The sequence below is a fragment of the Capra hircus genome, chromosome 2, assembly GCF_001704415.2.
Source record: "Capra hircus breed San Clemente chromosome 2, ASM170441v1, whole genome shotgun sequence".
Lineage (NCBI taxonomy): Eukaryota > Metazoa > Chordata > Mammalia > Artiodactyla > Bovidae > Capra > Capra hircus.
Window position 1 is genome coordinate 6,489,713 of NC_030809.1, and position 12,324 is coordinate 6,502,036.

Below are 12,324 nucleotides of genomic sequence, written 5' to 3' on the forward strand. Positions count from 1 at the left end.
GGACTGATTGGATCTCCTTGCAGTCCAAGGGACTCCCAAGAGTCTTCTCCAGCACCACAGTTCAAAAGCATCAATTCTTCGGCACTCAGCCTTCTTCATAGTCCAACTCTCACATCCATACATGACCAGAGGAAAAACCATAGCCTTGACTAGACTGACCTTAGCCGGCAAAGTAATGTCTCTGCTTTTCAAGATGCTATCTAGGTTGGTCATAACTTTTCTTCCAAGGAGTAGGCGTCTTTTAATTTCATGGCTGCAATCACCATCTGCAGTGATTTTGGAGCCCAAAAAAATAAAGTCTGACACTGTTTCCACTGTTTCCCCATCTATTTCCCATGAAGTGATGAGACCGGATGCTATGATCTTCGTTTTCTGAATGTTGAGCTTTAAGCCAACATTTTTGCTCTCCTCTTTCACTTTCATCAAGAGGCTTTTTAGCTTCTCTTCACTTTCTGCCATAAGGGTGGTGTCATCTGCATGTCTGAGGTTATTGATATTTCTCCCGGAAATCTTGGTTCCACCTTGTGTTTCTTCCAGTCCAGCGTTTCTCATGATGTACTCTGTATAGAAGTTAAATAAGCAGAGTGACAATATACAGCCTTGACGTACTACTTTTCCTATTTGGAACCAGTCTGTTGTTCCATGTCCAGTTCTAACTGTTGCTTCCAGACCTGCATACAGGTTTCTCAAGAGGCAGGTCAGGTGGTCTGGTATGCCCATTTCTTGAAATTTTCCACAGTTTATTGTGATCCACACAGTCAAAGGCTTTGGCATAGTCAATAAAGCAGAAATAGATGTTTTTCTGCAACTCTCTTGCTTTTTCCATGATTCAGCGGATGTTGGCAATTTGATCTCTGGTTCCTCTGCCTTTTCTAAAACCAGCTTGAACATCAGGAAGTTCACAGTTCATGTACTGCTGAAGCCTGGCTTGGAGAATTTTGAGCATTACTTTACTAGCGTGTGAGATGAGTGCAATTGTGCGGTAGTTTGAGCATTCTTTGGCATTGCCTTTCTTTGGGCTTGGAATGAAAACTGACCTTTTCCAGTCCTGTGGCCACTGCTGAGTTTTCCAAATTTGCTGGCATATTGAGTGCAGCACTTTCACAGCATCGTCTTTTAGGATTTGAAATAGCTCCACTGGAATTCCATCACCCCCACTAGCTTTGTTCATAGTGATGCTTTCTAAGGCCCACTTGACTTCACATTCCAGGATGTCTGGCTCTAGATGAGTGATCACACCATCGTGATTATCTGGGTCGTGAAGATCTTTTTTGTACAGTTCTTCTGTGTATTCTTGCCACCTCTTCTTAATATCTTCTGCTTCTGTTAGGTCCAGACCATTTCTGTCCTTTGAGCCCATCTTTGCGTGAAATGTTCCCTTGGTATCTCTAATTTTCTTGAAGAGATCTCTAGTCTTTCCCATTCTGTTGTTTTCCTCGATTTCTTTGCATTGATCTCTGAAGAAGACTTTCTCATCTCTTCTTGCTATTCTTTGGAACTCTGCATTCAGATGCTTATATCTTTCCTTTTCTCCTTTGCCTTTTGCCTCTCTTCTTTTCACAGCTATTTGTAAGGCCTCCCCAGACAGCCATTTTGCTTTTTTGCATTTCTTTTCCATGGGGATGGTCTTGATCCCTGTCTCCTGTACAATGTCATGAACCTCCGTCCATAGTTCATCAGGCAGTCTATCTATCAGATCTAGTCCCTTAAATCTAATTCTCACTTCCACTGTATAATCATAAGGGATTTGATTTAGGTCATACCTGAATGGTCTAGTGGTTTTCCCTACTTTCTTCAATTTGAGTCTGAATTTGGTAATAAGGAGTTCATGATCTGAGCCACAGTCAGCTCCTGGTCTTGTTTTTGCTGACTGTATAGAGCTTCTCCATCTTTGGCTGCAAAGAATATAATCAATCTGATTATATTGACCATCTGGTGATGTCCATGTGTAGAGTCTTCTCTTGTGTTGTTGGAAGAGGGTGTTTGCTATGACCAGTGCATTTTCTTGGCAAAACTCTATTAGTCTTTGCCCTGCTTCATTCCGCATTCCAAGGCCAAATTTGCCTGTTACTCCAGATGTTTCTTGACTTCCTACTTTTGCATTCCAGTCCCCTATAATGAAAAGGACATCTTTTTGGGGTCTTAGTTCTAAAAGGTCTTGTTGGTCTTCATAGAACCATTCAACTTCAGCTTCTTCAGCGTTACTAGTTGGGGCATAGACTTGGATTACTGTGATACTGAATGGTTTGCCTTGGAGATGAACAGAGATCATTCTGTCATTTTTGAGATTGCATCCAAGTACTGCATTTTGGACTCTTTTGTTGACCATGATGGCTACTCCATTTCTTCTGAGGGTTTCCTGCCCGCATAGTAGATATAATGGTCATCTGAGTTAAATTCACCCATTCCAGTCCATTTTAGTTCGCTGATTCCTAGAATGTCGATGTTCACTCTTGCCATCGCTTGTTTGACCACTTCCAACTTGCCTTGATTCATGGACCTGACATTCCAGGTTCCTATGTAATATTGCTCTTTACAGCATCGGACCTTGCTTTTATCACCAGTCACATCCACAGCTGGGTATTGTTTTTGCTTTGGCTCTATCCCTTCATTCTTTCTGGAGTTATTTCTCCACTGATCTCCAGTAGCGTGTTAGGCACCTACCGACCTGGGGAGTTCCTCTTTCAGCATCCTATCATTTTGCCTTTTCATACTGTTCATGGGGTTCTCAAGGCAAGAATACTGAAGTGGTTTGCCATTCCCTTCTCCAGTGGACCACATTCTGTCAGACCTCTCCACCATGACCCGCCCGTCTTGGGAGTCAGTACAGTAATATGAAAAATAAGGTTGAAAATGAGGGAAGTAAGCAATGACACTGGATCTTCATGTCACCTACAAGGTGAATTTGAAACATATTTGTTGAGCACTTAAGACACAGCAGGCACTGGCCTTGATGCTGGGAGCAGACAAAACCCCTCTCCCTGCAGGCTGTCAATGTATCCACTCAACAGTTCTAACGGGTATCTCAGAATCCACCCCGTTCTCTGAATCACCTGGATGTGAGAGGAAAAGCCAGACGAAGGAAGCATGAGGGCATCAGGTGGACCAGGAAAGAGATATAGAAAGGGAGTTAGGGAGACCCAGGAGGCAGAGAGGGATAGCCAGTCACATGTGGGGATCTGCTTCACCAGGCTCTCTCTGATGGGAGCCCCTGTCTTCTGAGCCACAGCATAGTAGGCAGCCCAACCCCAAGCTGTTATTTTTCTTACTGGAGCAACAGTGGTCCTGTTCAGTTCAGTTCATTTCAGTTGCTCAGTCGTGTCCAACTCTTTGCAACCCCATGGACTGCAGCACGCCAGGCCTCCCTATCCATCACAAACTCCCAGAGTGTACTCAACCTCATGTCCATCAAGTCGGTGATGCCATCCAACCATATCATCCTCTGTCATCCCCTTCTCCTGTCCTCAATCTTTCCCAGCATGAGGGTCTTTTCCAGTGAGTCAGTTCTTTGCATCAGATGGCCAAAGTAATGGAGTTTCAGCTTCAATATCAGTCCCTCCAAGGACTGATCTTCAGAATGAACTGGTTGGATCTCCTTGCAGTCCAAGAGACTCTCAAGAGTCTTCTCCAACACCACAGTTCAAAAGTATCAATTCCTCAGCACTCAGCTTTCTTTGCAGTCCAAGCTGTTATTTTTCTTATTGGAGCCAAAATGATCCTGTATTTCATTATTTTATTTTGGCTGTGCTAGGTCTTGGTTGTCACGAAGGCTTTTCCCCAGTTGTGGTGAGTGAGGGCTACTCTCCCATTGTGGTGCCTGGGCTTCTCATTGCAGTGGCTTCTCTTGCTGCAGGCCATGGGCTCTAGGGCGCACACAGGCTTCAGTAGTTGCGGTTCCTGGGCCCTAGGGCACAGGCTCAATAGTTGTGGCCCACAGGCTTAGCTGCTCCTCAGCATGAGGGAGCTTCCCGGATTAGGGATCAAACCCATGGCTTCTGCATTGCAGGTGGATTCTTTACCACTGAGCCACCAGGGAAGCCCCGATCCTCTATTTCTTATAGAAATTTCCTGCCTAGAGTAGAAGCTGACCCCAAGAAGAAGGCCCCCTGGACCTCTGTTCCCTGGGTTGCTGGCAGGGGCCCTTCGGTGGCTGGCACTGGCAGTCCCTGGGGAGGCCTGGTGTGGTCCTGGCTTGCTGTCCTTGGCCTGGTCAGCCTCTTCTTCGGCCTGTTGATCACCTGATTCTCTTGCCCTGTTCTAGCGAATAGTCCTTGGATGGGGCCAGAGTTGGCTGGTTACTTTGCTGAGACTTCTGGAGCCTTTGTCCTAGTTCAGGTACCCAGCTCTGTCCCAGCCTCCGGCTTCTGGGAACTTGCCAGGCTTGGCTCACACTCACGTCTACACCTTGCTGTTGGTTTTCCAGGGCCTGGTTTCCCAATGTCTCTGCAACCGCCTGTAAGACACTCTGATGATAGCATTCTTATGACACACTCACACACAGAGGCAAAGGGACCCCAGAGCCACAGAGTGAGAGACAGACGGAAATGCAGGCTGGGTTCCCATTTAAGTTGCAGCGCCACCTCACAAGGAAAGAGGATACTGTTAAGCCAAGTTGCATGTGTAACCCTCGGTATATGTTGTTAGTGGCCGAAAAAGATATTTTAAACTAAGCAAAAAGTCAATGCTTGTTCACCTGTGCCAGGTTTCCCATTTTTATCCTAAAGCTGGGGTGGGGGGACTTCCCTTGTGGCTCAGCTGGTAAAGAATCTGCCTGCAATGCAGGAGATGGGTTGGATCCCTGGGTCAGGAAGATCCCCTGCAGAAATGTATGGAAAACCATTCCAAAATTCTTGTCTGGAAAATTCCATGGACAGAGGAGCCTGGCGGGCTACAGTCCATTGGGTTGCAGAGGAAGGCACGACTGAGCGACTGAGCAAGCACAGCACACGTTATATAGCACATACACCACATACCTACGCACACTACATCAACTACACACTCCACACATCCATACCACCTCACACATGCCACACACCCACCCCACACACACTCACTACACCTCCAACACCAAACACACAGAGGCACATCCAGACTCCAAGACACGTCCCTGCCCCTTCTCTGGGGCTCTTGGATTTAGTGGCACTTTAGCTATCCCGTCGCTGTGTGCTTTCAGGGAATCCCCTGAGTGCTGGCAGCAACGAGCTACTCATACCTGAGGGTGTGCAAAGGTCTTTCCGAGACAGACTCTGAAATAAACAGATCTGGGATCAAATCTTCATCTCACTTATGAGTTGAGTGTGGCCTCAGTTTTCTCAGCCATAAAGTGGGGATAATATTTCACTGTGATGAGGGTTACATGAATTGGCTGGTGAACGGGCCTCAGTTCAGTTCAGTTCGGCTGCTCAGTCATATCCAACTCTGCGACCCCATGGACTGTAGCAAGCCAGGCTTCCCCATCTATCACCAGCTTCTGGAGCTTGCTCAAACTCCTGTCCATCAAATGGGCCTGGCATATACTAATTCTGGGGAGGGCTTTACTTGTCTTAACCTTTTAAACACTTTAAGTGAAGTTGCTCAGTCATGTCTGACTCTTTGCAACCCTGTGGACTGTATCCCACCAGGCTCCTCCATCCATGGAATTCTCCAGGCAAGAATACTGGAGTGGGTTGCCATTTCCTTCTCCAGGTGATCTTCCCAACCCAGGGATCAAACTCAGGTCTCCCACATTGCAGGCAGACGCTTTAACCTCTGAGCCACCAGGGAAGCCCCTTTAAACACTTTACATATGTTAACTCATTCTGTCCTTCATGAGATAGCTGTTATTCCCAATTTACAGATGAGAAAACTGAGGCATAGAGCGGTTAGGTGGCTGGTCTAAGATCACATAGCTCAGTGGCAGAGGCAGAAGTCAAACCAGGGCAGTTTGGTGCAGGCCCCGAGCTTCTAACCACTGCACATATTCCTTCAAACAGGCTTGTTCCCTTTTCCTTCCCTTACTGACCCCTTCCCTCTGGGTCAATCCTTCCCTCCTATTAAGTTCCCACAGTGGCTCTATCATGGCAGCCACCACCTCTGAATGAAACATATTTGTATACATGTCTGCTGTGCTCCATAGAGTCAGGGGCTCCAATTCAGTCTTGGGCCCAGAGCTGGGGAATGAGATGTAGGATTGAACGAGGCAGAAGAGGGAGGCAGATCACAAAGCAGGGAGGAGGGACTTCCCTGGAGGCCCAGTCGTTAAGAAGCTGCCTTCCTACATGGGGGATGCTTGCTCCTTGGAAGAAAAGCTATGACCAACCTAGACAGCATATTAAAAAGCAGAGACATTACTTTACCAACAAAGGTCCATCTGGTCAAAGCTATGGTTTTTCCAGTGGTTATGTATGGATGTGAGAGTTGGACTATAAAGAAAGCTGAGCACCGAAGAATTGATGCTTTTGAACTGTGGTGTTGGAGAAGATTCTTAAGAGTCCCTTGGACTACAAGGACATGCAACCAGTCCATCCTAAAGGAGATACTAAAGCTGAAGCTCCAATACTTTGGCAAGCTGATGCAATGAGCCCACTCATTGGAAAAGACCCTGATGCTGGGAAAGATTGAGGGCAGGAGGAGAAGGGGGAAAGAGAAGAGGAGATGGTTGGATAGTGTTACCGACTCAATGGACATTGGTTTGAGCGAGCTATGGGAGACAGTGAAGGATAGGGAAGCCTGGTGTGCTGCCATCCATGAGGTCGCAAAGAGTCAGACACAGCTGAGCAACTGAACAAGACCAACATGCGGCGGGTGCAGGTGAAGGGGAACTAAGACCCCACGTGCCACGGAGCAACAGCCCGTGCGCCGCCTTTGCACTGCAATGAAGACCTGGCGCAGCCAAAACAGAAACAAACAAAATAAAGTAGGGAGGAGCACATGCTCTGAGCTGAACAGTTTGGCTCCTGGCATCACCCTTTTCTGGCTGTGTGCACAGGCAAATCAGTGAAATCCTCTGAACTTCAGTGTCCCCACCGGTAAGACTGGAGATGGTAAACATTTCTACCTCTGTCGGTGTGAAGCTAAACTGGCCCATGTGCCTGAAGCGATGAGTGCAATTCTGAATACCTGGTAGCTGTGTTCACTGTTCTGACAGTCCAGAGGCCCTGAGGGATGGGGCATCCGAGATGGTCCCTAGCTAAGGTAGCCCCTGGCTCATCGCTGTGTCACAAGCCTCTGCCTCTCAGCCTCAGGCAAGACTGGAGGGGCCCCGGCCCCGCCCTCACCTCCGCTGTCATCTTGGCAATGAGCCCCGCGGAGATGGCACCGCTGAGCACGTTCCGCCGCAGGCCGGGGTTCCTGGGGTCCTTGAGGTTGCTGATGCGGCTGCGCACGCGGTTCCGGTACTTCATGTCTGTGCTCTTGAGCTCCTGGTAGATATGTGATGCAGTCAAGGGCCAGCCAGACACTCAGAGAGGGGCCCGGGGGACGGGGAGCCCGTCCCTGAAGCCTGAGGAGCCCCAAGGCCACCTCTCCCTTTCCCTGGACATGGCTCGCCCCACGTGCCCGAGTGAGTACCCCCAACTGGGACAGCAGTCAGGCCCCTTCACGGCCTCTGACTGCCCAAGTCAGGGTCCTCACGCGGGCATCTGGGATCAGCCACATATCGGGGACAGGAAACAGCCTTCAAGGTGAGATCGGGTCATCACAAGCACTGCGGGGCCAGGGACCCCAGGAATGGGCAGTCTGGGTTTGTCTGAGCCTCCTGTGTGACTGCAGGTGAGCCCATGACCTCTTTGTGCCTCTGCTTCCCTCTCCGTAAAATACAGGTTGTCATGAGGATTCCCTGAGCTAAGCTGCACGCTGCAGTAGCGTGGTGTTTGGGGCGTTTCAAATGCTCAACCTTTAGGGGCTAAGATGATAGTGATGACGATGACCCCCTAGTTTGGAAGAGCTCCTGGGCACTTTTAAGTCCAGCTGTCAGAGGAAAACATCAGATTGGGTGCCACGTGTCTAAGGCTCTAGGAAGTATTACAATAAAGAACGCACTGGCTTTTGTTTCATCTGGTGTTCCCAGCATATTAAAACACAGACCAACCTCCCCTTCCCCTCTTTTTCTCTAGGAATACCTATCACGGAACGCACTTTGGGAATTGCTGGTCAGTTACTTTGCTCATTAACAGATGAGGAAGCTGAGGCTCAGAAAGGGTACAGGCCCTTGCTCAAGGTCACAGGGCACATTCCCGGCAGAGGCAGGGCTGGAAGCCAGACTCTCTCCTGACGGTAACACTCTCCTCTCCACTCACCCGGCAGGAAGTCACCCCTGGCCACCGACCACAGGGAGTTCTCTGTCCAGAAGCTGCATCCCAGACGGGCCTCCTCCCTCCCCCTCCTCCCTCCTCCGGAGGAGCTCAGGGAACACAGCCGCATTTTCTTGGCCTCCGCGAAGCCAAGAAGAATCAGGAAAATGAAGGCTTTTCTGGGAAAACTCCTATATATACGAGAAAGCAGCTGTGGGGAATGTGGAGAAACGGACACAGCTGGCTAGCTCCAAGTGGTGGGAGGGAAGGTGGTGGTATTTATTTTTTCTGTCTTCTTGTTTGTATAGTACAATAAAATGTGAGAAGGAAGAATATACTCTCATGCACTCAAAAGCCCCAGTATTTGTTTAAAAATCTTCTGCGTTTGGGATCCTTGGAAGTGGAGATGTGCTTGATGAGCGGGGACAGCAGGGCTGAGGATCCTTTCGTCCGCCTCTTCCTGAGTCTGCCTCCTTTCATCAAGGTCGCAGAGGAGGATGAGGTGGAGCAGACCCGGGCATCACTGACCTCCTGCCCCCACTGACCTCCTCCCCACCCCGACATGAGCACCTGTGAGCCCCACGGCTGCCATGTTCGTCCAGGGTCACTGGTTGTTAAGAAATGGAAATTCAAGCCCCCAAACTCCTCCTCCCTCTGACCTCCCATCACCTATGAACAAAGTGCTGAAGGGTTGTTGGTGCAGCTCTGATGGCCTTTCCTTCAGAAGAGGGTCATTCAGAGGACGGAAGGCCAGCAGCGGAGGCCATGCACTGGGTCATCCACCTTTTGTCTCTAACCGGGCTTGAAGGTGGAGGGACCTTCTCAGAGGGACAACTGTTCGGGAAAAACAAAGATGAAGCTCATGATAGTTCTGATGCCTCGAGTTCTGCGTTCCTGAATTAATTAGAAATTTTGAAAGGGAACTTGGACAGGTATGAGATTAGTTCAAGAAGTGCTGGTTAATAACTAAATGATGGTGGAGGGGAACTCCCTAGGAGATGTGTTGGAGGCTAGTAGGGTGGTTCTTAGGCAAGAGATCGAGGGAAGCAAATCTGTTTTCTGAGACTGGCCCCTGTACCTTCCCTGACCTGCTGAGCCCCTAGGTAGAGCCCAGAGGCCAGGAAAGGGCCTCAGTGGGACACTCACACCCCTGTTCCCTGGGGAGTCCGTCCCCACCCTCCACATTTCTTTGATATGCAAAGATTTGTCTCCAGTAAAAGGAATTCTATGCATTCACTCAGTGGGGCACGGTGTGGAGGCGTTTTTTCCTCAAGACAGAAATCTTGGGACTTCCCTGGTGGTTCAGAGGTTAGAACACCATGTTTCCAGTGCAGGGGTCCTGGGTTCTATCCCTGATTGGGGAACTAAGATCCAGCAAGCTCAAGGCATTGCTAAAACAAAACAGCAAGTAAGTGTTAGTAAGCAACCCCTGGTCACTCAGTCTCGTCCAGCTCTGCGACGACCCCATGGACCGTAGCCTTCCAGGCTCCTCTGCCGTGGGACTTTCCGGGCAAGACAACAGAAAAAGCAACAAACACCTTTCAGTTCAATTGACCGGACCACACAGCAGTCATCTCTCTGTCTACACAAGGCTGCTGGAGTATAGGGGAAGAACTCAGGACATGGAATCCAAAGACTAAGGTTTTCAGTTCAGCTTTGACACTCAGTAGTTCCTGAGCCTCAGTTGCCTCCTCTGTCAACTGGGAACAACAGCCCCTGCCTCACAAAGATTGTTGTAAGTGTTAACAGAAGTTGTTGTTGTTCAGCTACTAAGTCTTGTTTGACTCTTGGTGACCCCATGAAGCTCGCCAGGCTTCGCTATCCTTCACTATCCCCTGGAGTTTGCTCAAACTCAGGTCCACTGAGTCAGTGATGCCAACCAATCATCTCATCCTCCATCATCCCCTTCTCCTCCTGCCCTCAATCTTTCCCAGCATCAGGGTCTTTTCCAGCAAGTCAGCTCTTCACATCAGGTGGCCAAAGTACTGGAGCTTCAGCTTCAGCATCAGTCTTTCCAATGAATATTCAGGACTGATTTTCTTTAGGATTGACTGCTTTGATCTCCTTGCTGTCCAAGGAACTCTCAAGAGTCTTCTCCAGCACCATAATTCAAAAACATCAATTATTTGATGCTCAGCCTTCTTTATGGTCCAACTCTCACATCCATACATGACTACTGGAAAAACCATAGCTTTGACTATAAGGACCTTTGTTGGCAAAGTGATGTCTCTGCTTTTTAATATGCTGCCTAGGTTTGTCATAGCTTTTCTTCCAGGAAGCAAGCGTCTTTTAATTTCATGGCTGCAGTCACCATCCTCAGTGATTCTGGAGCTCAAGAAAATAAAGTCTGCCACTGTTTTCACTTTTTTACCTGATGCCATGATCTTCATTTTTTGAATGTTGAGATTTAAGTCAGCTTTCTCACTCTCCTCTTTCACCTTCATCAAGAGACTGTTTAGTTCCTCCTCGCTTTCTGCCATTAGGGTGGTGTCATCTGCATATCTGAGGTTATTGATATTTCTCCCGGCAATCTACAGAGGTAGAAAGTGTCGACTGACCAAGATACAGAGCCTGGTACATACTTGGGGGGTCAAAGACAGGAGTTGTTATCTTCAGAGGAGGAAGAGGGAAGGCTGAAAATGAGGAATGCTGTCCTCTCTTTCTGTCTCACCTCCTCGATGATGTCACAACCCAGACCTGTCAAGACACAGCCTCTCTGAGCCCTCGGGTTCTTTTTATTTTTGCCTGTTTTTTTGGCTGTTACAGCTTGAGGGATCTTAGTTCCCTGATAAGGGATTGAACCCAGGCCCCCGGCAGTGAAAGCGTGGAGTCCTAACCACTGGATGTTTAGGGAAGTCCCGACCCTCAGGTTCTAGAGTCACACATCCTGGGTTCAAATCTCAATTCTGCCAGTACTATTAGCTGATGAGTCTTGGCAAGGACTTAGCTTTAGCCTCATCTGTAAAATGAGGGAACCTTCCCTGTGAGATTGCTCTCCACATGAAATTAAGTACTGCTTCTAAACAGCCTAGTCCACTCCCTGTCCCGGATCCCTTGCATTTGGGACACCTGCTGCTGGACAGTTTAGGCACCACAGCCCTGGCACAGCTCAAGGATATGATCTTCAATTTCTGATGCCATCTTGTCACAGTTGACTCCATAGTCCTTGTAATCATCTAAAAGAGATTCGGGAAACACAGGCATCAGTTGAAGATGACCTTGGCAGTGAAGCCTGTTTGAATAGGGGACTCTAGCATCTTGTACCACTTTCGTGGTGTGGAGAAAAACCACCTCTCCCAGATCACTGGGATCTCCCACCCCGGTCACTGGTTCAGGCTCTCTCACCATCTGCCTTCAGAGCCGCAGAGAGCATCTCCACGCACTTGTCCCGGACGGAGTCCCCCGTGAGATAGCAGGGCGCCAGGAGGCAGACAGAGGGGGTAAACGTGGGGCTTGAGGGGCTGCTGGGTGTTCTGGGGGTCTCCGCTTTTGATTTGCTGCTGTTTGATCTAAGGATGACAACCAGTAACAGACATGTTGACAATAAGGGAATAAAGCATTTTGTTGAGCACCAGTGTTTTCATGGATGATCTCCTTTAATCCTCATAAAAACTCTATGAGGAAGGTGCTGTTTTAGGCACTTGACATGGATCATCTCATTTAATCCTCCGAGGTTGGTACTATATTTATCCCCACTTTAGAGTTGTATTTTAAAGTGTGTTTTAGAGAGAGAGAGAGAGAGAGAGAGAGAGAGAGAGAGATGCACATCAGGAAACCAGTAGAACCAGAATTGAAACCCAGGTGGGTGAACACTGGTACCCAGGCACTCAGGCAACCACTGTGCTGTGCTGAGAGGTTGGAGAGCACCTTACGATGCCAATAACGCTATCATCCACCATGCTAGCTGCTCTCTCTTATCTGCTCTCATAGAACCATCTGTTTACTCATTTGATAAATATTAGGCATCTATTCTCCAGGTACTGTGCTGAGAACAAAGGATAAAGCAGACAAGTCAGAAAAGTTCCCTCTCTCAAGGAGCTATAGTCCAGTGAAA

General features: G+C 48.5%; 1 protein-coding gene across 2 annotated transcripts in view; it reads right to left on the reverse strand.

The window, feature by feature from the left end:
* TCEA3 (transcription elongation factor A3) overlaps positions 1-12,324 on the reverse strand; it is a 46,867-nt gene that overhangs the window by 7,208 nt on the left and 27,335 nt on the right. Inside the window, exons 6-8 of one of the 2 annotated variants that reach the window (XM_018055597.1) lie at positions 11,616-11,779; positions 11,385-11,446; positions 7,257-7,406 (exon numbers count right to left, since the gene is read on the reverse strand). In XM_018055597.1, coding sequence (XP_017911086.1) covers positions 7,257-7,406; positions 11,385-11,446; positions 11,616-11,779 — 376 coding nt within the window. Of the gene's footprint in view, positions 1-7,256; positions 7,412-11,384; positions 11,447-11,615; positions 11,780-12,324 lie in introns of both variants that reach the window. The other variant, XM_018055592.1, reaches the window with a different exon arrangement.